At 47.4% G+C, this 27,163-nt stretch overlaps 1 protein-coding gene across 3 annotated transcripts in view; it reads left to right on the top strand.

The window, feature by feature from the left end:
* Faxdc2 (fatty acid hydroxylase domain containing 2) overlaps nt 1–27,163 on the top strand; it is a 36,050-nt gene that overhangs the window by 3,172 nt on the left and 5,715 nt on the right. The window contains exons 1-5 of one of the 3 annotated variants that reach the window (XM_036197838.1): nt 4,984–5,137; nt 20,108–20,155; nt 22,792–22,883; nt 22,979–23,082; nt 25,671–25,792. In XM_036197838.1, coding sequence (XP_036053731.1) covers nt 20,108–20,155; nt 22,792–22,883; nt 22,979–23,082; nt 25,671–25,792 — 366 coding nt within the window. In that variant the 5' untranslated portion in view covers nt 4,984–5,137. Of the gene's footprint in view, nt 1–4,982; nt 5,138–20,107; nt 20,156–22,791; nt 22,884–22,978; nt 23,083–25,670; nt 25,793–27,163 lie in introns of those variants that run through there. The other 2 variants (XM_036197839.1, XM_036197840.1) reach the window with 2 other exon arrangements.

Genomic DNA, 27,163 nt, shown 5'->3' with positions numbered 1-27,163 from the left:
CATAGTAAGACTCTACCTCAAAATAATCAAATTAATTTCAGAAGTGTTCCAACTATGCATTGTCTGATTTCATAGACAGGAGGGAGTGGATAGCCAGATTGAGGGACTTGCCTCCCAGAGGCTTCTGACTCCGCATCCAGGATGAAGGGCTCATCCAGGAGCCTTTGCTTATGGAACCTTTGCTGTGAGCCATGTTGGCACTGGTGAATGAACACAGACTGGTGAACAAGTAAACAAGCATTCAAGGAAGAAATGGCGGTGTATGGCACACACCTTTAATCTCAACGCTTGGGAGGCAGAGGCAGGAGGATCTCTTTGAGTTTACAGCCAGCCTGGTGAACATTGCAAGTCCTAGGCCAGCCAGAGCTACATAATAAGTGAGACCCTGTCTCAGAAAGAGAGAGAGAGAAAGGGGAAAAATAAATGTCAGCTAATGTGGTGGTGCACCTGTACCCTAAAGGTTGAGGCAGGAGGATCAAGGCCACCTTTGGCTGCATATTGATTTCTAGGCCAGCCTGTGCTATGTAAGACTTCGTCATATATATATTCTGAGAAACTGTAATGCTATCATGAAAGAGCCCAATGAGATAGGCCAGAAGAACATACATACTGGGCGGGGGTGGGACGTAAGCAGGAAGTTCCACAGGCAGGTAGGAAGGCCTCCCTGAAGAGGTGACATTTAAACAGAAAGACAAGAAAGGAGAAGCTGGGCAAGCACATTTTAAGCAGAGGCTACAGATGAGTTTTTTGTGAAAGGTACTAAAAGGCCAGATAGCCTCAGAGGTGAACCAGGAGGCTGTAGAGGTACAGAGCAAGAAGAGGCAGAGCTGGGGGACTGGATTCCAGTGCAGTGGGAAATCCTGGAGTTTCCACCCAGCAGAATGAGCTGCTTTAGATTCGGGGGTGAGGGGCAGGGTTGTGAGATGGTCTCTTATAGCACAGGCTAGCTTCAAATGAGAACTCCTGATCCTCCTGTCTCCATGCTGGGATTACAGATGTGTACCACCACACCTGGCCTGGTTTGTATTTTAGACAGGACTTTGATCTCTACAGATGTAAAGACAAATAATTTGGATTCTACTAAATTTGGTCTAAAAGGGTAGCTAGTTTTTTCCCTAAGGTGATAGCTGAGATAGGATTTGCAGGTGACTGACTGAGAATTTCAGCCATTGTGAAAACATTCCCACTGCTAAGTGAATACAGCACAGAGAAGAAAGTTGGCCTTGGCCTACACAGAGCTGGGCAGATGGAAATAAAGGCCAGTGGAAAGAGGCAGTGTGAGGAAAACTTGCCTCTTGTCACCTCTGAAATTTTCCTTGCCCTCTGAGCACACAGCAAACCCAGTCTCTGATATTGTAGCCAAATCTTAAAAACAAAACAATACAAAAAAACCTTAAATTTTAAAAAGATTTTAAAATTGTGTGTGTGTGTGTGTGTGTGTGTGTGTGTGTGTGTGTGTGTCCCTATGGATGCAGGTTCCTGCAGAGATATTGAATCCCTTGGAGCAAAAGTTACAGAGGGTTGTGAGCTGCTCGCCATGGGTGCTGGGGCCTGTGGAAGAGCAGAACAGGCTTTTAGCCCTGAGCTTTTAGCCCTGAGCTTTTAGCCCTGAGCTGTGTCTCTAGCTCCTGATTTACTTTCAAGTGAGCAGCACTGAGAACCTTTCTTTGAACTGTGATATTCTATAATGTTCTAGTAGCAGTGGGACCCCAAAGGCGTCAGAATTAACAACCATAGAAGGAACCAGAGGCCTAAGAATGGGTGAGAACAGGAGAACATCCTGGAAGAGGGGTGGGTGCTGTACAAGCAGAGATGAGAGAAAACGCAAAGTCCCTATGAGTCTTTATAGGTGAACAGTGGAAGTTTGCCCATGGCAGTAACACTTGGAGAGGTGGATAATAAAATCAGGAGAGGACCCAGAGTAAGTTTAGGTGGTGCTGGAATTCAGGGCCTCTGCCTTGATGAGTAGGTTCCTTACCCACTGAACTACACTGTCAGTGCCAGGACCCTGACCATCATGGAGCCATATCTGATCAGTGCACACAGTAGGCTCACTATGTAAACATCTAAATGATGGAGGAAAGTGTATTGGTGTCTCTCAGAGATGAAGAAAACCTTGAACAAGTTGTATCCAACTATGGAGTTCATTTTTAAGCAAGTGTTGAATGTTTTATTAAGCTCTGACTTAATGCAACAAACTGGTCCGAGAAAACATATGACTAAGACCTGCCCTTTCGTTGGCCAAATGAATGTGACACATCAGCTTTGTGAGACAGTCTCACTGGGTAACCCTGGCTGCTCTCCAGTGCTCAGCCCTCCTCCCGCTCCTTAATGCTAGGGTCACATATAGACCCAGCAAACACAGCAACTCTTCAGTGTACTCCTTGGAAAACTCCACATTCAAATGTTAAGAAATCAAGGTGTTGCCGGGCGGTGGTGACGCACGCCTTTAATCCCAGCGCTCAGGAGGCAGAGCCAGGTGGATCTCTGTGAGTTCGGGGCCAGCCTGGTCTACAAAGTGAGTTCCAGGAAAGGCGCAAAGCTACACAGAGAAACCCTGTCTCGAAAAACGAAAAAAAAAAAAAAAAAAAAGTCTAGGGCTGGAGAGATGGCTCAGAGGTTAAGAGCACTGGCTGCTCTTCCAGAGGTCCTGAGTTCAATTCCCAGCAACCACATGGTGGCTCACAACCATCTGCAATGAGATCAGATATACATGCAGACAGAACACTGTATACATAATAAATAAATCTTTAAAAAAAAAAAAAAAGAAATCAAGGTGTAACCCCAGCCCTGAGGAAGGAGGAGGCATGAGGACCAGGGTCAACATCATCCTCTACAGATGGAGTTCCAGGCCGCTCCATGTCCCCTGAGGCCCTGTCTCAGAAGCATAAATAAACAGGGCTGGAGAGACGGCTCAACTTTACTGCTTTTGCGGAGTTCAGTTCCAAGCACCCCAGTCGGGCAGCTCACAACCAGCTCTTTGAAGGCCCTACACCCACACGTGCACATTCCCACACGTGCACATTCCCACACGTGCACATTCCCACACGGACATGCACATATACACGCAGCCAAAAATATTTTTAAAAGCACTATTAAAGTATAATGAAGGGCAGGGGAGTGTGCTCTGCTTCTGAAGAAGTTTGCGGAGTCCAGGCCTAGCACACATGAGGCCATGTTCCACCCCAGCTCCACAGAAACTAACTCCGGCGTGTTCCTATAATCCCACCACTGTTGGGGGAGGCTAGGAGAATCAGGAACTCGAGGTCATCATTGATACATGAGTCAAAGCCCAGCCCAGCTATGTGAGGACCTGTCTCTTAGAAAATTGAGGAATGGGGCTGAGAGATGGCTCACTGATTAAAAACACTTGCTGCTCTTCCAGAAGACCAGAATTTGGTTCCTAGCACCCACATGGAGGGGCTCACAACTGCTTGTAACTCCAACTCCAAGGAATCTGATACCCCCTTCTGGCCTCCAGGGCACTGCAGTCCTGTGGCATAAACATGAGTTTAAAAATAAAATAACCAGGGTTGGGAATTTAGCTCAGTGTTAGAGTGCTTGCCTAGCAAGCGCAAGGCCCTGGGTTCGATCCTCAGCTCCAAAAAAATAAAATAAAATAACCTGGCATTGTAGCACACACCTTAAATCCTAGACCTTGGAGGCAGAGACAGGTGCATCTCTATGAGCTTTTGGCCAGACTGATCTACATAGTACATTCCACACCAGCAAATACCGGACTTTTATGAGTTTTGGAGAACTGATGAGAAGTTTCAGAACAGACATTACTTCAACATGGAGTATGTGACACAGAGTGTGGAAGAACCAGGTATCATAAGTTGAGAGCTGTGAAGTCACACAGCACAGACTGTCTCTCCCAGAAAGAGCTAATGGGAGGCTTGATCCCTTCAGGCTGAGGGACCCGGCCTTTTAAAGAGTAACCCCTGCCAGGTGTGGTGGCACATCCTTTAATCCCAGCAGAGGCAGGCAGATCTCTGTGAGTTCGAGGCCAGCCTGGTCTGCAATGGGAGTTCCACAGAGAAACTCTGTCAATAACAACAAGAGTGACCCTGTCATAAAGTAGCAGCTGTGTGTTCTAATAGTTGTCTCTTTTTAGGCAATTTGTAGCCAGACATTCTAGTGCATGCCTGTGATTCCAACATCCTCAGCCAGCTGAGGTAGGAGGATCAGGAGTTCAAGGCTAGTTTTGACTTCTTTTTAAGTTTGAGGCCAGCCAGGGATACAGAAGGCTGGAGAAATCCCTCAGAGGTTATAAGCACTTGCTGCTCTTGTAGAAGACCCGAATTCAGTTCCCAGCATCCACATGGGTCAGCTCACAACAGCCTGTGAATTCAGTTCTGGGGAGATCAGACACCCTCTTGTGGCCTCCTGGATGGGGTACCTGCAGTCAAGTACTGCACATACAGACAAGTATAGACATACAGGTATATAGGTAAATTTTCCAAAGAAATTAAAGGCGGGTGGGCACTCACCTTTAATCCCAGCACTTAGGAGGCAGAGGCAGGCAGATCTCTGTGAGTTCTAGGCCAGCCTGGTCTACAAAGCGAGATCCAGGACAGCCAGGGCTACACAGAGAAAGAAACAAACAAATACATGCACTATCTATTTCTAAATATTTTTAAAAGGGAGAGGAAGTGGGGAGGGAGGGAAGGGGAAGGTAAAGTGAACCAGACAGTCCTCTGATCTGGAACCTTTGGACTGTGTGGAACTGTCTGCTCCCCACATCTTTTCCTCAGCCTGTCTTCTCATGCTTTAACATTTTCTAAAATTGGAGAAGACAAAGGGAAAAAGAAAGTTCGCAGGGAGCAGAGTTTGGGCTCATGCCCTGTTCCCTTGAGCTGTCCTCTGTCATTGAAGATGTGTCCTTCCAAAAGAAAGGCATTCTGTTTCCAGCCCACGCAGACCTAAACTTTTTCTCATCACGTGCCTGGCCAGAGCCAGTCAGGCAGCCATGTAACGTGATCACCAGGGCCAGCCTCCTGACCCACCCAAACTGAGCCGGGTGACAATAAGGTTAACCTGTAGAGCTGCGCAGCAGCCACACACACACAAAAGACCCCAGAAGCACTACAGGCTGGACCTGTGTCTTGGAGACAGGGAACAGCCCTCTGCAGAGGTGAGCAGGGGACTGTCGGGAGGGTACTCTTTGGGAAGGCCAGGATACATCCAAGTCCCCCTCTGCCATCAGTCTGCCCTCTCCCCTCCTCCACAGGTGAAGTGTGCCTGGGCTGTCCCCTACCTGTTTCTCCTGGAGTCAGCACCACCTGCCTGTGCCTGCCCTTCTGTTTCCTAATAATGTCGCTTTTCTCAAAACTGACGGAATTCTAATGAACCGGGTCTACTTATGAAGCTGGTAGGGAACAGTTCCCAAGAGGGAAGTGAAACTGGAAGAGACTGTTGGGAGGCAACCCTCCTCCTAGAAGGACTGCAGGAGCGAGCTGCCACACTCTGGGAGGATGGGTGCATGGGCTGTGAGCTCCTCAGCCAGGTCCAAGAGCCCTCAGTCCAGCAGTGGCCCCAGGCTTCCGACGATCGGTCCCAAGGAAGGACTCCCACCAAAGCTACTGGGTAGAGATGGAGCAGTGGAGAAGTGCTTTGCAGGGAGTCAGTCCTAGGTGCTTACGCCAGGCAAGACAGGCTGCTGCTGCTGCAGGGGAGTTGCTGTCAGGTTTTCTTGTAATTCCAAACAGATGTCACTGGCTGAGTCAGAGAGATTAAGTCAATTTGATAAAAGAAATGCAAAAAGGGTCCTGCTTTCGCCTCTACCACACAAGTCACCAGCAGGAAGGAAAGGCATCAATGTGCTCAGCCACAAGCACTAGAGAAAAACAAAACGACCTTTCTCGTTCAGGGCTCTGTGTTTGTGCTTCCTGAATGTGGGCTGGATGCCAAGCTTGGGTCTGGTGCTTTGACACCAGTGTAAGCACAACAGGCCTGCACGACAAGGGGTAGGTAGAGCCCAGGGCCTCACAGATGCTCGACTTGTGCTCTGTAATCAAGCCACACATGCTTTTCTTTTTTTGTCTAATTCTATTTTGAGATTGTTGTCCAGGATGACTGTGAACGTGGGATCTTCCTGCTTTGGCATCCAAAGTAGATGGGATTCCAGATGTGCATGACCACACCCAGCTAGCCCGAAACTCTTAAAGGACACTGCCCAAGGGGAGTCTCCACTTCTGGGGAACCTTCATCTCCTCGGTTCCATACCAGCTGCCTTTCCCTCTGTCTCTTCTCAGATAAGGGCCACTGTTGCCCTTGGGAGCCTTCTCCTGTAGAAGTGCTCATCTAGGCTGCTGCTTCTGAGGCTGGTGACTGGCCAGGAGGCCCTCCTGACTGGCTAGCTCTTCCCTAGAGTGCAAACGGCCTGTGCAGAGGCCGAGTGGGGGGGGGGGGGCGGAGTATCATGTCAGTTGCTGGCTCTCTCATTAGAAATCTTAAGGAACATGGAGCCTGAGACAAAATGTTAAGAAGCTTGGCTTCCACTGGAGGCCTTATGAGGTCTGGAGTGAGTCACTTTGAAAAATTATTTCTGGCCAGGCCTTAGAGAGGCAGGCCCATCTCGGTGAGTTTGAAGCCAGCCTCGTCTACAGAGTGAGTTCCAGGACAGCCAGGGCTACAAAGAGAGACACGTCTCAAAAAAATCAAAATCAAAAGAACAACAACAACAAAGATAGGGTTAGGGTTGCCTCCTGAACTGGAAGCCAGGCTGGCTACTAGCAAGCTCCATTAATACTCATATTTCCATCTGCCACAGCAAAAGGGTTATTGGCCATGCCTGGATTTTTTTTTTTGTTTTGTTTTTTGTTTGTTTGTTTTGGTTTTGGTTTTGGAGACAGGGTTTCTCTGTGCAGCTTTGCACCTGTCCTGGCTCTCACTCTGTAGACCAGGCTGGCCTTGAACTCACAGAGATCCACCTGCCTCTGCATCCCGAGTGCTGGGATTAAAGGCATGTGCCACCATCACCTGGGCCATGCCTGGATTTTTATGTAGGTTCTGGGGATTTGAACTCAGGTCCTCAGGCTTACACAGCAAGTACTCTTACCCACGGTGCCACCTTCCTAGCCTGGAGCAAGTCACAGTCTGCTATTTGTCTCTGTCTCCTGAGCTACAAAACAGAGGCAGTGGTGATTTAGCTCAGTGGTAGAGCACTTGCCTAGCAAGCACAAGGCCCTGGGTTCAAAAAAAAAAAAAAAAAGTCACACGAAACAGAGGCAGACCAGGAGCTCTGGGTCTAGTTTTGGATTTGGGGGTTTTGCTTTGTTTTCTGAGGCAGGGTCATGTGTAGCCCGAATACTTCAAACTCATTACGAAAGGCTAGCTTTGAACTCCTGACTTCTGTCAAGAGTTGGGATGCTAGCCTTGACCTACCACACCCAGCTTGTTTTTGTTTTATAAGACAAGATGCTAGTCCTGCTGGCCTGGAACTTACTGGATAGCCCAGGCTAGCCTGAAACCCTCCCAGTCCTCCTACCTCAGTCTCCTTCACGCTGGATTTGTAGGCATGAGGCAACACTAGCAAATTTGTTGAGGCTGATACTGGTTGTTTTTTGTTTTGTTTTGTTTTTTTCTGTCCTTTAAGAGTAAGTTATTAGGCCAGCTGTGACGGCACACACCCGTGACCCCAGCGTTCAGGATGAGGTTGCCTGGGCTACAAAGAAAGGGCCTGTTGCAAAGACAAAGCAAATTGAATGTGGTGCTAGGCGTCCATGATCTCAGCACTCATAAGTGGAGGGCAGAGGAGTCAGGTCAAGACCTGGGCTTTTACACCTCTCCAGAGGAAGGGGGCAAAAGACCAGGAGGAGCCGCTGGGGGCGAGCCCAGAAGCAGTCCTTCTTGGTTATCCAACAAGTTTTCTGTTTGGTTTGTTTTAATATTTATTCGCTTTTTTAAAAAAAATTTGTTTTATTTTTATTTTATGTACATTGGTATTCTGCCTGCAATGTCTATGTGAGGGACTCATATTCCCTGGAACAGGCGTTACAGACAGGTGTGAACTGCTGTGTGGGTGAGTACTGGGAATTGAACCTGGGTCCTCTTGAAGAGCAGCCACTGCTCTTAACCGCTGAGCCATCTCTCTAGCCCTCGCTTTTGTTTTATATGTACGGGTGTTTCACCTGCATATATGTTTGTGTAGCACACGTATGCCCGGTGCCTTTGGAGGCTAGGTGAGGGGGTTGAATCCCCTGGAACTGGAATTACAGATATTTGTGTTAAGAGCACTTGCTGCCCTTACAGAGGACCTGAGCTCTGTGGCACCCGCATTGGACAGCTCACAGCTGCCTTTAATTCCAGCTTCAGAGCAATCCAACGCCCTCTTCTGGCCTCCACAGGCATTGTTCCCATGGGCAAAGACCACATCCGCATTCACATACATAATTAAAAATAAAAAGACCAGTGCTGAAAAGTATTACATTTGGAAAAGTCATAGCAAACCAAGTTCCCACTGAGAGAGAATCAACTCATTGTAATAGCAGAAACCTCACTTTGTAGTACATATTATTGTGTCGCGTTCTCTCCTTCCAGAACGTGTCCCTTATCCTAAATGGTACTCACTCTTCTGAACACTATGTCATCTGGGAAAGTTAGATAATACTATTTTGCAAGTTAGGAACAAGGAATGTCTGTCTTTTCTTTAAATTTGAAAGGTCTTGTATATCCCAGACTGGCCTCAAACCTGACATGGTATGTGGCTAATGCTGACCTCGAAAGTCTTTTTTGTTTGCTTTATTTTTGTTTTTTTGGTTTAGTTTGGTCTGGCTTTTGAGACAGGGTTTCTCTGTGTAGCTCTGCCTGTCCTGGAACTTGTCCTGTAGACCAGGCTGGCCTCATTCCCAGATCTGCCTGCCTCTGCCTCCTGAGTGCTGGGATTAAAGGCATGCACCACCATAGCCAGGCTTGTTTGTTTCTGTCTGTTAGTTTTTAATGTGTGTTTAGGCATATGTGTGGGTGTGTGCGTGAGGACAATCTTGAGTGTCCATCTCATCTTCTACCTTATCGGACACAGGGTCTCTCTTGTCGTTTTCCACTCTATGTATACTCCAGGTTAGCTTCTGGGGATTTCACAGCCCCTGTCCCTGGGGTTACAGATGTGCACTATTGTGTCTGGCTTTTCCGTGGGTCCTAGAGATCTGAATTCAGGTAATGACATTTGAGCAGCTAGCACTTTGCCCACTGAACCTCAACTCCGGATCCTGCTGCCTCTGCCTCTTGAGTACTGGGATTGCAGACATTTGCCACCACACCAATTTACGAAACACCAGGGCTAGAATCCAGAACTTCAGGCACGCAATCCCTGAACTGTGTCTCCAGCTCTGACACACAACATTGCTTGAACAAAATGATGAAAATGCAAGAGAAACACGCTCATTGCTAGTGCAACACGTACTAGTGCATTGTCCGTGGCCAGCAGGCTCATCTCCCTCAGACCTTTCAGCTTGCGACACTCACCCTTGCCTTCAAGAAGTTCTGTACTTCGTCAGATAGCATGAAAAGCACCAAATTCACGTTCTGCCACTAAATGTCAAATTTGAGTCGAACTTGGATCTTCCTGGAGCCTCCATTGGGTCCCTGATCCATGTAATTGCCGTGAAAAAGAATTCCAGTGAGATACTGTCGCCTACAGAGGACAGGGTTCATAGCAGAGTAAGTCGAGACATTCTCCAGGAAAGAAGGGACTTGAACACCCTAAAGAGGGGAGAATGGACGATGCCAGAGAGACCACTGTGCTGATGCACATTTTTAGGGAGGCTTTGTTCTGTTTCATAAAGTCCTTGGATAGGGGCTGTTTCCTGACCAGGTGATTGACAGGCCCACTAGGATTAACTCTTTTTTTTTTTTTTTTTTTTTAAGATTTATTTATTTTTTATGTATACAGTGTTCTGTCTGCACATATCCCTACAGGCCAGAAGAGGGCGCCAGATCTCATTACAGATGGTTGTGAGCCACCATGTGGTTGCTGGGAATTGAACTCAGGACCTTTGGAAGAATAAGCAGTGCTCTAAACCTCTGAGCCATCTCTCCAGCCCTAGGATTAACTCTTAAGAGAAAGGACAAGAATATTTGTCCTTTCACAAGAAGCCGATCGCTAGATGAAAAAATTAGGATATTTCTCATTTATCTATATATCTTTTAAGAGAGAGAGAGAGAGGAAATGGTTTTCTCCTTCCTGCTTGCTTTGAGGCAGGGTCTCTCTTTGCTTCCTGTCATTAAACTTCCCACTGAGTCTCCTATCTCTGCCTCCCATCTTACCTACAAGTGCTGAGATTAAAAAGCCAATGCATTAGCTTTTTGTTTTCTTTTTTTCTTTTTTTGGTTTTTTCAAGACAGGGTTTCTCTGTAGCTTTGGAGCCTGTCTTGGACTAGCTCTGTAGACCAGGCTGGCCTCGAACTCACAGAGATCTGCCTGCCTCTGCCTCCTGAGTGCTGGGATTACAGGCATGGGCCACCACCGCCCGGCGCTTTTTGTTTTCATATGGGTCCCAGGATCAAACCCTGCCAGGCAAATGCTTTTACCCACTGAGCTGTCTCCAGGTCTGGTGTTAGGAGCTTTGAGCAGTTTCAAAAGCCTCATCTCCACACCAGAATCCTGCTTTCAGCTCCTACTTTCACAAGTTGCTGGTTATGAGGGTGGGATCCATCCTGCAGACGTCTGTTCTCTAGCTACCACACAGGCATATCAGAACAAGACCAGCCTAAAGTAACTTCCAGCTCTTAGATCAGAGAGACCTCCAGCAGTTAAGGCCACTTGCTGCTCTTCCTGAGGACACGGATTCATTTTCTACTCCCCCATCAGATGGTTCACAACCTCCTATAACTAACTCCAGTTTCAGAGGAGAAGATGTCCTCTTCTAGCCTCCATGGGAATGTGAGTGTGTGCATGCACACACAGAAACACGGACACACACAGAGACACATTTCGTTCTGAGACAGTGTTTCCCTACATAGTCCTGGCTGGAACTCAGATTTACAAGACTTTGCCTCCTGAGTGCTGCAATTAAAGGTGTGCATCACCACACTCAACCCGATTTTTAAAAAAAACTTAAACCGGGGGTGGTAGGGGATGGGGGTGAGGGGGGGATGGTGGCGCACGCCTTTGATCCCAGCACTCAGGAGGCAGAGGTAGATGGATCTCTGTGAGTTCCAGGACACACAGAGCTACACAGTTAAAGCTTCTTTCAAAAAAAGAAAAAATATAGAGAGAAATATAATTTTAAATATAAATGTTATTAATTTTACTTGTCTGAATGACTAATTTGAACCAAATTGTTGGCTAACAATGTGAAGTCGTTTCTGTGTTTGAGGCCCCCCTGCTTTCTCCTTCCCCATGGAAGCCTGTCCCTAGAAATTTTCTCTGCCCTCATAAAACTAAAAACTTGCCTATACCAGGCAGAGAAGGTCTCAGGAGGCAAAATGCTTGATATGAATACCGTGAACTATGCCTCATCCTCAGGGACTCTGGTACCTGATCACCACCTCCAGAGAAAGTTCATGGGCGTGTTGGTACCTCAACAACAAATAGCACCTTAGGAAACCCTGTGGTTCTCACGAATCATAGGTCAGTAGATAACATCACTCGCATAGCCCGAGGGCCCTCCCACGAGAGAGGACAGTCTTATACTTTGTCCTGTGAGTGTGTCCAGAACAGAGTCCAGCCTCTGAACTTCCTCATCCCATACTCCAAGCAGGACCTGCTTCCCAGAACTCAGCTCTGCCTCTTAAACGACCAGGGCTGTCACAGGTCCAGGGTTGGGGTCTCAATGAACCAACAGCACCCCAGAGAGTCTGTTCCTACATCACTGTAACATAGAACCTGTGAGGACCTCTCCCCTGGGCCCTTTCCCCACAGTCTCAGAGCCACCATCCTCTCAAACGATGGTGTCAACTACAATAGATATCACTGGTGAGAGACCCTGGTGCTCATCTATTTGGCCTTTTTTTAAAAATGAAACATAATTGTGTCTATCCATCCATCTTACTAAAAATGATGGGATTCTCCTTGTCATTCTTTGTATGGCTGACCTCAATTTTGACTTGTCCATTCACTGTCATGATGAACACTTAAGTTTTCCTTCCTCCCTCCCTTCCTTTTGAGTGTTGGAGTGGAGATTAAATTCAAGGCCTCATATGCAGGGGAAATGCTCTATTATTGAGCTACACCCTACACCTCCCTTCATTGAAAAAAAAAATTGTTTTTTCTAGAATAAAATCACTTTACTTTACTAACTCATAAAACACCACACAAGTCAAACACTTGGACAGCCCAACTCTACAAATCCCATTGACCCCCCACAGTGGGCACTGCCTTCCATGGCCACTGATGCAACAGACTTAATAATGAGGTTCGTTTGCCTTCACACTTTCACTACCAATCAGGTTTTACCATAAAGTAACTTGCTCATCAGAGTTTACTCTCCAGTTCTTCAGTTTGAGAGAAGGTTTCAGTTCTTGGTCAGGTTAAGCAAGAAACACCATGGGTAACCCGGGTTCTGCGCATACTCCAGAAACTGATTTCAAAAACACAAGACCTTGCAGATTGTTGCTCTGCCAGCCAGACTCCCTGGTAAGGATGTCAGGTTTTGTGGGCTCAGCATTACCACCCCCACTGAAGCCCCCTGGCGTGGGTGTGCCTGTCACCCCATCATGAGCCCACAGCCACACTGGCTGCAGTGGTTGCCATCTGGGCAGACTGTCAGAGGAGCAACCTGGGATGAGAGGATTTGGTCTCTATGTGTCAGCCTGAGTGTTTTAGATGCTCATCATCTAGATATTCTAAACTGTCAAAAAGGTGTGCCTGTGTGTGTGTGTGTGTGTGTGTGTGTGTGTGTGTGTGTGTGTCCACCCTCTAGGCCATGCACTCAGACAAAAGAGCAAGTGTGTGCATCTGTGGACTCCTGCAGAGATCGGAAGGCATCAGCATCCTTGGAGCTGAAGTTACAGATATTTATGGGACACCTAGCTCACTATATGGGTTCTGGGATTAAAACTCCAGTCCTCATGATTGTACCACAAGTACTCTTAACTACTGAGCCATCTCTCCAGGCCCCCCCCATTTAATTTTTTATTTTTTATTTTGAGGCAGAGTATTGCTAAATTATCCAATGCGGGGTGGTCCAGGAAACTGGGGTTCTAGATGTGCACCACTATATTGGCAGTTAATCCATTTCTCAGCAATTGTAAAGCAGTGATTCAGTGAACATGAGAATGCAGACATTTCAGGGCCCTAAGATCATTAGATATACTCATCAGTTAACCTTGGATCACCTAGTTGTGAGTTCCAAAGACCTGGGATTAAGGACATGCCCTCCACACCTGGCTGATTAGTCGTAGCTCCTTTTTCTTTTTTGAATAGTTCCTTTTTATTTTCTGTTAGCATACAAAGTGTAGTTTCATTAAAAATAAAACTTGCCCTGGGTGGTGGTGGTGCACGCCTTTAATGCCAGCACTCGGGAGGCAGAGCCCAGCAGATCTCTGTGAGTTTGAGGCCAGCCTGGTCTACAGATCGAGCTCCAGGACAGGTACCAAAACTACACAGAGGAACCCTGTCTCGAAAACAAAACAAAACAAACAAACAAAAAGTTATGAGCAGCATCTGGGAGAGAATACACAGTTTTTGTCTGAGACTGGATTATCTCACAGTATAATCCTTCCCAAATTCATCCATTTTCCTGCAAACTTCATAATTTCATTTTTCTTTTTGGCTGAACAAAATTCCATCATGAACAGGTACCACATTTTCATTAGCTGTTCATCTGCTGATGGACAACTAAGCTGACTCCATGTCCTAGGTGTTGTGACTAGAGTAGTAGTGAACATCAATGTGCAAGCGTCTCTATGGTAGGGTGTGGTGGTTGGAATGATAATGGCCCCTGTAGGCTCATATGTTTGAATGCTTGGTCCCCAGTTAGTGGAACAGTTTGGGAAGGATTATGAGGTGTGGCGTTGTTGAAGGAGATGTGTCACTGGGGGTGGGAAACTTGAAGATCTGATGTGAACTCTCAGCTACTTGTCCAGCACCATGCCTGCCTGCCTTTGGCCAGGCTCCTCCCTCCAAACTAACCTGAACTAACTAACTGTAAGCAAGCCCTTCACTAAATATTTACTTTAAAAGTTGCCTTGGTCATGGTGTCTCCTCACAATAATAGAACAAGGAAGACATAGGGTATAGAGTCCTTTGGTATATGCCCAAGAGCGGTATGGCTGGCTTATATGCTAGTTCCATTCTGAATGTCTGAGAAACCAATGTACTCCTTTCTAGTCCCACTGAGAGCATACTAAGGGTCCCCTCTTCTTGGTCTTTGCCAACACTTGTTATCTTTCAGATAAGAGACTTGCTTGCTAGGCTTGGTACAGGCACTTAATCCTAGCCCAGGGGAGGTTGGAGGCAGAAGACTCAGGACTTCAAGGACATCCTCAGTCACCATAGTGAGGCCAGCTGATACTACATGAGAACATAAGGCAAAAAAGGAAAAATAAAAGTAAAAGCTGGGGCCAGGGGGCATAGTGGTAGCACAGGCTTTTAATCCCAGCACTTGGGAGGCAGAGGCAGGTGGATCTCTGTGAGTTCGAGGCCAGCCTGGTCTACAGTTCTAATTCTAGGACAGCCAGAGCTACACAGAGAAACCCTGTTTCAAAAAAAAAAAAAAAAAAAACAAGGGAAAAAAGCCATTCTTACAACATGAAGTGAAATGCTGTAAAGTATTGTTTCCAGTTTGAACCAGTAAAAGCAAAGTGTATTTATTGTTTTACAATTTCATATATATTTACAATATGTCTTGGTCATACCCATCCACAACTTTCCCCCACACATCTTTGTTTGTGGTGGAAGGATTTTTATTGTCATTTTATTTATTTTAATTTATTTACTTTTATTTTATGCACGTTGGTATTTTGCCATGGGTGTTGGGTTCCCTGGAACTGGAATTACAGACAGTTTTGAGCTGCCATGTGGGTGCTGAGAATTGAACCCGGGTCCTCTAGAAGGGCAGTCAGTGCTCTTAACCCCTGAGCTATCTCTCCAGCCACTTTGTTGTCATTTTAAAAGACTTTATTTATGTGTATGTGTGTGCATCTGTGTTTGGAAATGTGTGTGTGTGTGCAGGGTGTCAGGTCTTTGCCTCTGGAGCTACAAGCAGTTCTGACCCACCCGATGCGGGTGCTGGGAAATAGACCAGGCCTCTGTGCGAGCAGCATGTGCTATGTGTGTCATTGTGCACAGGTGGAGTTCAGAAGTCAGCTTCTGGAAGTCCATTCTCTCCTCCCACCACGAGGGTCCAGGTGACTGATCTGGTAGTCAGAGCCATCTATCTCTGCAGCCCCTTGATCTCACAGCGATCCTCCCTCCTGAGTTTCGGGAGCCACCATGCCTGGCTCATACATCAGTTTTTATATACAGGATTTCATATACAAGATTATGTTAGAGGAAAAAAATCTCAGGAAGAGCAACAGAGGCAGTGCATGGTGCGTAGACCCATGAAACAAAACAAGATAAAAAGAAGTGTATTGGAGACATCTGATGCATAGACTATAGATGTAGGAAAACACCTGTGCATAGAAAATACATTTAAAATAATAACAAGAAGTGCAATAGAGTACTGAATTTAACTCCAGGATTCATGTTCTCCAAAGGAAACAAGAGGGTAAAAGTGGGATTATCCAAGAAGTGAGAAGACAGCTCAGTGAGTAAAAATACTTTCTGTGTAAGCATAAGGACCTGAGCAGGAACCCCCAGCATTCACATAATAGTGGGTACAGTGATATGTATCTGTAATTCCAGCACTCCTATGGGAGGCAGAGACAGGACAGGGTGGGCACCAGCTCAGTGTGAACAGACTGTGTCTCAAACAAGGTGAAAGGGGAAAGACACCAAGGTTGTCCTCCCTCACACATGCACCCTCACACAGAGACACACATCATACAAACACACTGCAAATACTCACATGGTAGTTCACAAAACTATCCCTCATTCCAGTTCCCGGGAATCTGACACACTCTTCTAAATTACATGGGCACCGGGCATGCAAAACATTCATACACATAAAAAATAATCTAAAAAGTATTTTTTTTTAAAACCGGATTTCAGTTGCATCCAATGGAAAGCTTCCAGAGAGGAGAACTGTGTCCTGATCTCCTCATTGGAACTGATCTGTGTCCTTAGAGGATGCTGTGTCTCCATGGAAACTGGGAAGGTAAGAAGACATATCTTCCATGGCAGTCACCACGTTCACACAGCTGACATAAATCTGTCTTGACACGAAGTTCTCCTGTAGTTTAGGCTGCCTTCAAACTCCCTAAGTAACTGAGGATGACCTTGAACTGTCAATCCACCTCACACATGCTGCATTTACAGAAGTGCCCATATAATTTATACAGTGCTGGGCATCAAACCCAGGGCCTCATGCATTCTAGGTGAGCACTCTACCCACTCAGCTACATCTCCCACCCTTTAAATCTTGACTGAAACTTACCTGTGGTCTGCCTGAAGCTCAGTTTCCACTGTATACACTAAAATCCAGGCTGGGCCACTTGAGTTAGCACACACATGCAATCCCAGTACTTGGAAGGCTAAAGCCAGAGAAAGTTGGAAACAAGCCATCTCAAAGGAAACAGTTCACTGTGAGCTTGGAGACATATGCCTAAGGGCAGGAAGAACCCTGGGCATTTGAGGGCTTCTGTCCTGCTCAGTGGTTTCTTAGCACAGGTCCACTAATTCTTAAAGTCCTTTATTAATTCATCGCTCTTTTTAAAAGTGTGCTTTTACTTTTAATTATTACTTTGTATGTGGGTATGCATGTCCACAGGTGTAGGAGCAATCAGAAGAGGGCACTGGACCCTCTAGAGCTGGAGGTACAGGGCCCTGTGCCAAAAAACTCTCAGAACAGCTCAGCCATTTCTGCAGACCCAGTTTTTAATTTTTTGAGACAGCATTTTACTATGTATCCAGGCTGGCATGGAATTCACCATGGAGACCAGACTTTCCCTGACACTGACCTTCAGACTCTCAAGTGTTGGGATGACAGGTGTGCATCACCAGACTTCTAGCTTGGTTCTTCTGAAGGTGTTTTTGAAAAGTATGGACTTAAACGTCTGAACCTTCAGGTTCATACTTCCAGAATTTGCCACAGTCCTGTCCACAGTGAGTTCTTCACAAAAGCTTCTAGAAGGTGTGGATGAACTCTGGAAGGTCAAAGGCCACATCTCACAGGCTCTTGGTGGAGGTAGTGGCGCTGATTAGATGGGAAGGATGCTGGGAGAAGACTTTGACTTGTAAGGGAGGTCCCCTGTGTAGTGTTGCAGCAAGAGTTCTGGAAGCTCAATGAACAAACACTCCAGACACACCTCCTGCCTGCTCCCGAGGGAGAGGGCCATCTGGACTGTGTCGGTCACCTGGTACTGCCTGACAGCACCAGAGAGAAACCAGGAGCCAGGGCTGTGCTGACAGCACCCATTCTACAGACTTGTGGATACCCCACTCACCAGCCTGAAGTGTTTGCTGGCACATTTGGCTCCTTGTCACAACAAGATGGTCAATAGGCTCAGACTAAAGTCCCCACTCCTGCCTCCCTGGGCTTCATGCACCATATGTTTTCAGATCCCCAGACAGTAAGCAAACTATGGGTCTGGGGAGGACTGACCTTACTCAGAGTCCTGGTAGGTGTGAAGGGAGTTTCTCTGACTTCCCTGTTCACCTGGGGACATGGACCAGACCAGGGTGGAATCACAGAGCCTTCTCAGGTCAACAAGGCAAAAAGAGCAAGCAGTGATTTAAAAGAAAGTGCCTGGGCCTGAGGTTGGTTCAGATGGAGAGTGCTCACCTAGCATGCATGCAACCCTGGGTTTGACCCCAGCACTGTACAAACTAGGGGTGGAGCCTTCTGCCTGTAATCCCAGCACATGGGTGGTGAAGGCAGGAGGATCAGAAGTTCAAAGTCGGGTTTAATGCCGGCCTGGGCTACTAAAGCCTTGCCTCAAAAGATTGGGCTTTGGGCTGGAGAGATGGCTCAGAGGTTAAGAGCACTGACTGTTCTACCAGAGGTCCTGAGTTCAATTCCCAGCAACCACATGGTGGCTCACAACCATCTGTAATGATATGTGGTGCCCTCTTCTGTATATATAATCAATCAATTAATCAGTCAATCAGTCAATCAAGATCATGCTTCACAATCCCTTTATAAGCCAATTGACTGATGTAATGGCCAGATGCATACCTCAGGTTTAGACCAAGGCTTCAGTCCTGGGGTGTTCACTGAAAAGGGTCCCCAAGGCTCCCTTGTGGTATAGATATGACTCTGTCAGGTCCTAGTACCATCTCCCTCATCCCTGCCTGGAACCTCCAGGAAACAGCTCCCCAAGGGGCAGGGGATAAGCAGGCCCAGTAGTCTACACCACATTAGGCATTCTCCTGTCTCTAGGTCTAGGCTCCTTCCCCTTGTCCAACCTTGGGCTAAGAGACCTAAATCCCTGAAGCCTGGGTATGGCCCCAGGCAATAGGGTGGGCATTGGGTTGACTGTGATCTATTCCTCTGGGCTGGTCTGCTGGCCTAGTGAATCAGACCATGCTGGGAGTGCCTACCAGGGACAAAGGGAAATTGCTACCTAGTTTTCAGTGACAGTTTCTGTGTGTCTGCAAGTGTGTGTGTGTGTGTGTGTGTGTGTGTGTGTGTGTGTGTGTGTATAATATATATATGAATGTATGTGGAGCCCACAGTTGAAGTTGGGTGTCTTTCTCAATTGCTCTTCACATCATTAATACTATGTAGCCTGGCTGCCTCCCAACACTGTAACTAAAAATTAAAAGCATATACGACATTGCCAGACTACCCATCTTAACTTTGGAAGCAGGATCTCTCATTGAATGTGGAGTGTTCTGATTCAGCTAGCCTGACTGGCCAGACAGTGAGCCCAGGCATCCCTTTGTCCTTGACACCCCAGCATTGAGATGACAGCTGTGTCCCACCACACCTGGATCCCATTATACTTCCTTACTCTGAACTTTGTCCTCCTGACTGCTGAGTGCTGGGATTACAGGCATTCGTGCATCTCCCATCTGCTGTTGGAGTGGGAACCCAGAGCTTCCTGAGTGCTACACACCAGCTCCAGTCACTAAGCCATACCCCCAGCCCTGTGTTGCATTTTTACAATAGCTATCCTAAACAATGTGAGGTGACAGCTCATTGTCCTTTACAGTTATTGAAACTGAGTATCTTGCCATGAACTTATTAGAGCTCTGTCATAAAACAAACAAACAGGATATTCACTAGCCAGGCCAGGGGCAAATCAAGGCAGGCACTAGACCCTGAGGGCCTCTCAGTGTGCCCCAGCTGTCCCCAGGCCGACTCCTCCCAGAGAACTGTGGCTCCAAGTCAAGGATGGAGAAGAACTTATGTACACTCCTAATTAAATAGAATAAAACAACCAAGAAGTACAATAAAGGGAAATGGCAGGACTGGAGAGATGGCTCAGTCAATAGGAGTGCTCCTCATTTTCAGAGGATCCAGTCCAGGCCCCAGAAGTCACATTCATTGTCCCACAATGACCTGTAGCTCCACCTCCAGTTACTCTGTGAGATGCCCTCTTCAGGCTTCCACAGGGACCTGCACTCATGTGCAATACCCACAACACAATACCCACAACACACAAAAAAACACCTGCACATAATCTTTTTTAAGGATTCAAGTGTATGATTGTTTTGCCTGCATGTACCACATACATGCCTGATGCCTAAGGAGGGCAAAGAGGGCATCAGATCTCCTGGAACTGGAGTTACAGATGGTTTTAGACCATCATGTGGGTGTTAGTAACTGAACCTGGATCCTCTGCAAGAGCAGCCAGTGCTCTTAACCCCTGAGCATCTCTCCAGCCCCACAGTCAGTTTGTATGAAGCTCTGCCCTCAGTATTGGAAGAGCTCACAGTCCTTGTCTTTGCCTCTCTCCTCACTCTTTGTTTCTGGCATTTTCTTAGCTCTTTACTGTTCCTTTCCCCAGTGTAAGGTTTAGGATCAGTTTGTCTGATACCAGCCTTATCTTCCTTCACTGAGCCCTCTTCAGCGTCATGGAGCAGGGACTCCCAAACCTGTACTTTGTCTTCCAGATGACAGGAGACATGGAAAGCCCAAGACATCATGGGAAGTCCAGCCAGGTAAGCACCTGCTCTCCCACTGTGCTGGTTAAGGGTAGACCCTTCATGGGGGCTCCATAGTCTCCTGTTCCTCTTGCTCTCTACATAGTCCTGGCTGGCCTGGAATTTCAATGTAGACCAGGTTGGCCTCAAATTCAGAAATCCACCAGCCTCTGATCCCCTAAGTGTGGGGATGAAAGATGAGTGTCCCCGCGCCTGGCTCTCTCATGATTCCTATGCAGTCAAGGCTTCAGGGCTGGCTGCTCCAAGTAATATTCTTATTTTAGTGACCAGGCAGAGAGCACCAGGCTCCAAACCCCTGTAACACAACACATGGTACTCGGGTGTGTGTGTGTGTGTGTGTGTGTGTGTGTGTGTGTGTGTGTGTGAGAGAGAGAGAGAGAGAGAGAGAGAGAGAGAGAGAGAGAGAGAGTGTGCTGGAAAGCCCACAGCCTTCTACATTGACACTTTGCTCTCTGCCTAACCCTGAGCTTTGGAACTGGTCATTTCTTCAACTGCTGTAGAGACAATAAAGCTGCCATGCCCTAAGAGCTGGAGGGACATCCTTTGACCCAGCTCAGCTCTGCATTGCATGTCCCTGCACTCCAAGGGGACCGTTGTCCTTTATCTGGCCTGCTGCAGAGCTCAGGAATCCCACCTGAGCAATCTTGTACATGAAATTCACCCTTTCTTTTTCTTTTTTTCTAATTTTAAAAAAGGATTTATTTCATTGTATGTGTCTGAGTGTGTGCTACCACACCCAGCTCTGAAATTCAACTTTTCATTGACTAATGCAGTTTATTGAATCCAAGAGTTTTAGAATCCCCAAACTGACTGGATGGTGCTGGCATATGCCTTTAATTCTAGCACTCAGAAGACAGAGTAGGTGGATCTCTGTGAATTTGAAATCAGCCTCATCTACAGAGCAAGTTCCAGGACACCCAGAGCTACATAGACAAACTGTCTCAAAAAACAAAAACAAACAAACAAACAAAAAAAACCCCTACAAACAAAGAAACAAAAAGAATCCCCAACTGTGGCCATGCCTTTAATCCCAGCACTTGGGAAGCAGAAGTACGCAAGCAGGCAGATCTCTGTTAGTTCAAGGACAGCCTGGTTCACATAAGGAGTTCTAGGACAGCATAGTGAGACCCTGTCTCAAAAAACAAACAAACAAAAAAACAGCCAAACAAACAAAAAATCCCCTAACAGTCCAGAAAGTCGCTGAATTGTCCTCAGAACACTCTAAGGGATTCACTGACACAGCCCAAAGAAGCTGTCAAAGTTAGAGTGATGAGTGTCACAGAACAAGTTCTTGGGCTGCAGAGATGACTTGGGCAGTAAAGTACTTGCCATGTAAACATGAGGACCTGCGTTCAAACCCCAGAAGGGATGTAAAAGCAGGGTACCACAGTATATACTTGTAATCCCAGCTCTGGGGAGGAACACACAGTCTGAGACCTTGGGCTTGCTGGCCAGCCAACCAAGCCCATCAGTGAGCTTCAGGTCCCAGTCAGAGATTCTGTTGCAGAAGACAAGGTGGGCAGGCCTGAGGAGCAGCACCCAGGGTAGGAAATGAAATGAGAGAGTTCATTCCCGAGGCCGTGCCCTGATGTGCACCTTCACTGGCTGTGAAAAGGACTTTTTATCTTATGATGGGAAGTAGACTGGACAGGGCTAAGAGCTGACTTAAAGATTCAGGTTTCTGGGAATGGACCAATGAAACCATATCCCCTCAGGTCTTGAGTCTGGTAGAAGGTAGTGCTCTCTCAGGTCAGCTCCATGAAAGCTCTGGGCCTGTCCTAGCCATTAGCTGGAGTGAGCCCAGGTGTCCACATCATAAGGACCCCACCTCCACTATGTCCTCGGTTTTTTGTTGTTTTTTGAGACAGGGTGTCTATGTGTAGCCCTGGCTGTTCTGGAACTCTCTCTGTAGACCAGGCTGGCCTTGAACTCAGAGATCCCCATGCCTCTGCCTCCCAAGGGCTGGCTTTAAAGGCATGCGCCACCACCACCCAGCTAATTATGTCCTCTGAACGCAATGAGCAGAGCCCAGTAGGCTTAGGAAGAGTGTGGTGTGACATTTGTCATTCATGATTACAGTACAAAGGATGTGGGTGTCACACAGGGCCAGGCCTGGCCCCTGCTACTTGGTTTCATGCCTTCTGTGACCTCTAGTTTAGAATGTTTTGGAGACTGTGTAAGGGTCATCATCCAGTGGTTGTCAGTGGACTTTTTGAGACAGGGTTTCAAGCAGCCCAGGCCGACCTTGAATTCTTCATCTCCCTGTGTCCACCTCCCAACAGCTGGGATTACAGTTGTGTGCCACCATGCTTGACTGTAATTGTGGCCATTGAAAAGCAGACTCCGGGACACACTGAGTGGTTCTTTACCTTTGCCAAGAGGTCTGATGACATACACAAGGCACAGCTGTTCAATGCCTTTCCTATCCAGATCTGGGCGGCAACATTGCTCAACAGTATCTCTGGAGTTGGGGCAATCCTCTTCCCTCCCCCAGTCTAGAGTCCTGGTTTTCATAAACACACCCAGACACAGCCAAGAGCCCTCAGTAGGGAAGGACCTTCCACAGACAGGGAAAGGTCATCAACCTGCTCCCAGCAGGAGCCTGCTCGGCCTGACACCCTCACCTCCTGCAGGAGGGACACATCTGGGGCTCCATGAAGAGGACGGCTCTCATCCTGGGCTCTGGGCTGCTCTTGTCCGTAGCCTTCTGGAACTCAGTCACATGGTAAGTGTGCCCCAGACCTTTCAGGGTGAGAGGCACGGCATGAAAGAGCCTCTTGCCAGTCTTCTCCCCAACACAGAAATTCTTTTCCCTCCAAGGCATCTTCAGAGATTTTGGGGTGCTTCTGGCTACTTTTGGCAGACCCAGTGGGAGAAACTGCTGTCTACATTTGAAGGCAGAGAGTGGATGCTGTTCCTTATAGGTGAGGATCCAGGCTGAGGGCTGTGCGTTGGGCTCCACACTTGTTCTTTCCTCCATACTATTTATTATCATTTATTATTGTTTTATTATCATTATTATAATTACTTCATGTGCATGTGAAGGAGGCATGAGCATGCCACCGCAGGCATGTGGAGGTGAGAGGGCACCTCGCAGAAGTCGGTTCTTGCCTTCCACCATGTGGTACTGGGAACTGAACTTAGGTTGCCAAGCTTGCTGCAAGGCTTTACCTGTTTATGGGCTCAATCAGCTGTTTGTTGTGGTTTTTGAGGCAGGGTCTCATTATGTAGTCCTGGCTATCCTGGAATTCACAGAGATCCTCCTGCCTCTGCTTCCTGAGTGTTAGAATTACCTAGGTTTTTCTGAATACTTGTAGCCAACTTGCCATGTAAAGGGCTTAATATTTCAAAGAGCCAGCCCTGTTCTATCATGTGAAGGACTCTTAGGTCATCTCCTATCACAGAGAGTTAGGCTACTCTAAATGTTTCCTGTGATTTAAAAATACAGTTTATTTCCTGTATGTGTGTATGCCTGATCCCCTGTCCATTCACCATTCTCATACAGGAGCTGGGAAGTCAGAAGAGGGTATTGGTTTCCCTTGGAGTTACGAATGGTTGGGAGCCACAATGTGGGTAATGGGAATTGAATCTGGGTCCTCTAGGAGAGCAGCCAGTGCTCTTAATTGTTGAGCCATCTTTATTTAGCTGCCAGGATTTCCTGTGATTTTTATTTTATTTTGATTTTTCCAGACAGGGTTTCTCTGTGTAGCCCTGGCTGTCCTGGAACTCACTCTGTAGACCATACTAGTCTTGAACTCAGAGCTCCGTGTGCTTCTGCCTCCCAAGTGCTGGGATTACAGGCGTGTACCTTACTGCCCGGCTTTTCTTGTTAGTTTTAGAGATCTATGTCAGCATTTCATTTTTTGTTTGTTTGTTTGTTGTTTTTGTTCTTGTTTTTTTGTTTTTCAAGACAGGGTTTCTCTGTAGCTTTGGAGGCTGGCCTGGAACTCATTTTTGTAGACCAGGCTGGCCTCGAACTCACAGAGATCCACCTGCCTCTGCCTCCCGAGTGCTGGAATTACAGGTGTGCACCACCACCACCCGGCTCAGCAATTCTATGCACAAACTTATGTGTATTTCCTTTCTGTCTCTTTCTTTCTCACTTCAGAGTCTTTCCAACGGGTCTACCAGTGTTCTTCCCACACCGGCCATGTCCTTCTTACAGCCCTCCCACCACACACACCATGTTTGATGGGGAGGAAAGGACTAGAGGAAGGAGACAGAGACAGTGAAACGGTGTTCTTGTCCCTCAGATTCCCAATCCAGTGGGAGGTCACAGTAGTTGGGTAATACTGTCATGTCCCTTGGAACTGCCATAGGTGGGAGAGTAAAGGCTTGAGAACGTGGGCGTGAAACATAAAGCCACGTGAAGTGTGTCTTGGCCAGCATTTTCTTAATTATTACTTATTATTGTGTGTGTGATGTTGGCAGGGCCATGCATATTCCACATTATGCGTGTGGAGGTCAGAGGACAGGTCCGAAGTTACTGCTATCTTTGCACATTTCTGTGGTTTGTGGAGTGGAGCTCAGGTCATCAGGCTTTTCCAGCAAGAACTTTACCACTAACCATACTGCAGGCTCTACTTTTCTTCTTCTTGGCTTAGGGTTTCAAGTATCTCAGGCTATCCAAGAAAGGGCTATGTGGCTGAGGATGACCTTGAACTTCTGAGCCTCCTGCCTTAGATCAGTGTTTTCTACAAATTTCTTTTTGTGTGTGTGTGTGGCGGGGGCAGGGTTTCTCTGTGTTAACAGTACTGGTTGTCCTGAAACTCACACTGTAGACCAGGCTGGCATTGAATTCACAGAGATCTGCCTGCCTCTGCCTCCCAAGTGCTGGGATTAAAGGTGTGCGCCACCACTGTCCCCCTTCTAAAATTTTATAGAGTGTCTGCATGGGAATAATAGACCGGGTGGCCAAATTGTTTCACCATCCATAAGGAACACTGGTCAGAGCAGAAGGAAGTATCATCAGTAACTGTGCTTAGAGGTAACAGCAGCAACACTTGATATCCCAGCAGGCAGCTGAGGCAGGAGGTTGTCTGAGTTTGGGGTCTATTTGGATTATCAATGAGTTTCAAACCAGCCTAGGACAGAGTGAGACCCTGCCTCAAAACAAGTCAAACAAAATAAAACAAAAGAAAAAACCCCAGGTGTGGTGGGACAACCTTTAATGCTGGCATTTGAGAGGTGGGGGAGGGAGAATCTATAATGACTTCAAGAACAGCCTGAACTACACAGAGAGCCCCTGTCTCAAACACACACACACACACACACACACGCACACACACACACACACACACACACACACACACGGGAGGGGGAAACACACAGAGACAGACAGACAGACGAGATAGAACAAACACAGACACTTAGTGACTTTTCCAGGTTCCATGGCTAGGACATGAGCAGTGTGTCACCAGGCAGGGACAGATCCATGCAGGTGTTCACTCACTTCCTAGTGAGCTCCTGTGGTACCCAGGGCTGTTCTGACTCCCTCTGCTCTCTGCTTCAGGTGCTGCCCTGGTGCCTGCACTCTGCTTCTGGGGCTTCAATGGCCTTCTGCTGGTGGTGGACACAACAGGGAAACCCACCTTCATCTCCCGTTACCGCATCCAGCTGGGCAAGAATGAGCCGGTGAGTGTCTCTGCAGCTAGCTGTTAGTTCAAAGGATGCAGGGACCAGAGTCTGGACAAGAAGACAACTTACCTTCCAGGTGACCCGATCCAGGTTAGAGAGAAGGGAGCCTGTGTGTGTGTGTGTGTGTGTGTGTGTGTGTGTGTGTGTGTGTGTGTGTACTTGGTTGGTAGAGTGCTTGTCTAGCCTGAAAGATGCCCTAGGTTCCACCCCCAAAGCACATATGCACATGTGGGGGTGTGCAGCTATAATCCATGTAATCAGAGAAGTGAAGGCAGAAGGATTAGAAGTTCAAGGTCATTCTTGGCTACATAGGAAGTTTGAATGTACCTAGGGCTACATGAGACCCTGTCTAAAAGAAAGGTCAGTGTGATGGTTCAGTAAGTAAGGGCATCTGCTGCCAAGCCCGAAGACCTGAGTTTGATCCCTGGAACCCACACAGAGGAAGAAGAAAAACTTCATTTACTCTAACCTTCAGGTGCACATCAGCGCACAGAGGCACCTACACACACACACACACACACACACACACACACACACACACACACACAGACACACACCAGGAAAAAAAATTAAAAACCAGTCAACCAGTGGCCAGTGTAGACCTTATTCCCAGCACAAGCTGCCCCATGACACTGTGTTTAGCACATCAGGAAGAGAAATAACTGCCTCAGCCTGGACAGGGCTGTCTCAGAGACTCCAGTAGCATTTTACCCATGGCACCGAGACCATGGATCTGAACCAGACATCCACTGCCCCAAGGGAGACTTCCCCACTCTGGCAGGTGGTGGTGGTGGTGCAGAACGTGGATGTATGAGGTAGTCATTTTAGCAAGACCTTATTTTTAATTTTTGTAAAAACAGGATCTCTCTATGTAGTTCTGCCTGTCCTGGAACTCACTCTGTAGACCAGCCTGGCCTTGAACTCATACAGATCTGCCTGCCTCTGCCTCCCGAGTGCTGATATCAAAGGCCTGTGCCACCATCATCTAAGGCATCCAGTAGTGTGAGCTGTGAAGACGCCCACAGCAAGGCAGGAACAGCCCCAGCTTCTTGGCAGCTGCACTGCTCACTGTAGGAGTTGAATCACCACCACACTGCAGTCTGGACCAGCCTTCCTGGTGCTTTGACAAGCTGCAGTCTTCCCTTACACAACCCTGCAGAGGTTGATTATGAAAACAAGCTGTTCCCTCAGCCCCACCCAAACTCTGTCCTGGCAATAGGCGCTTAACCTGCCCAGGTGCCCAGTGAGTCATCTCTGCTCTCAAGGAGTCTGCCCAGCCTGACACCAAAGGCAGTGGGGTGGAAAGAAGTGCTGGTGGAGTCCTCTGAATGGTCCCTCCTGAGAGGACAGCTGCCAGAGGGCTGGGAG

Source organism: Onychomys torridus, chromosome 8 (assembly GCF_903995425.1).
Source record: "Onychomys torridus chromosome 8, mOncTor1.1, whole genome shotgun sequence".
NCBI lineage: Eukaryota > Metazoa > Chordata > Mammalia > Rodentia > Cricetidae > Onychomys > Onychomys torridus.
Note: the sequence above shows the minus strand (reverse complement) of the source record. Positions and strands in the feature narration are given on the sequence as shown.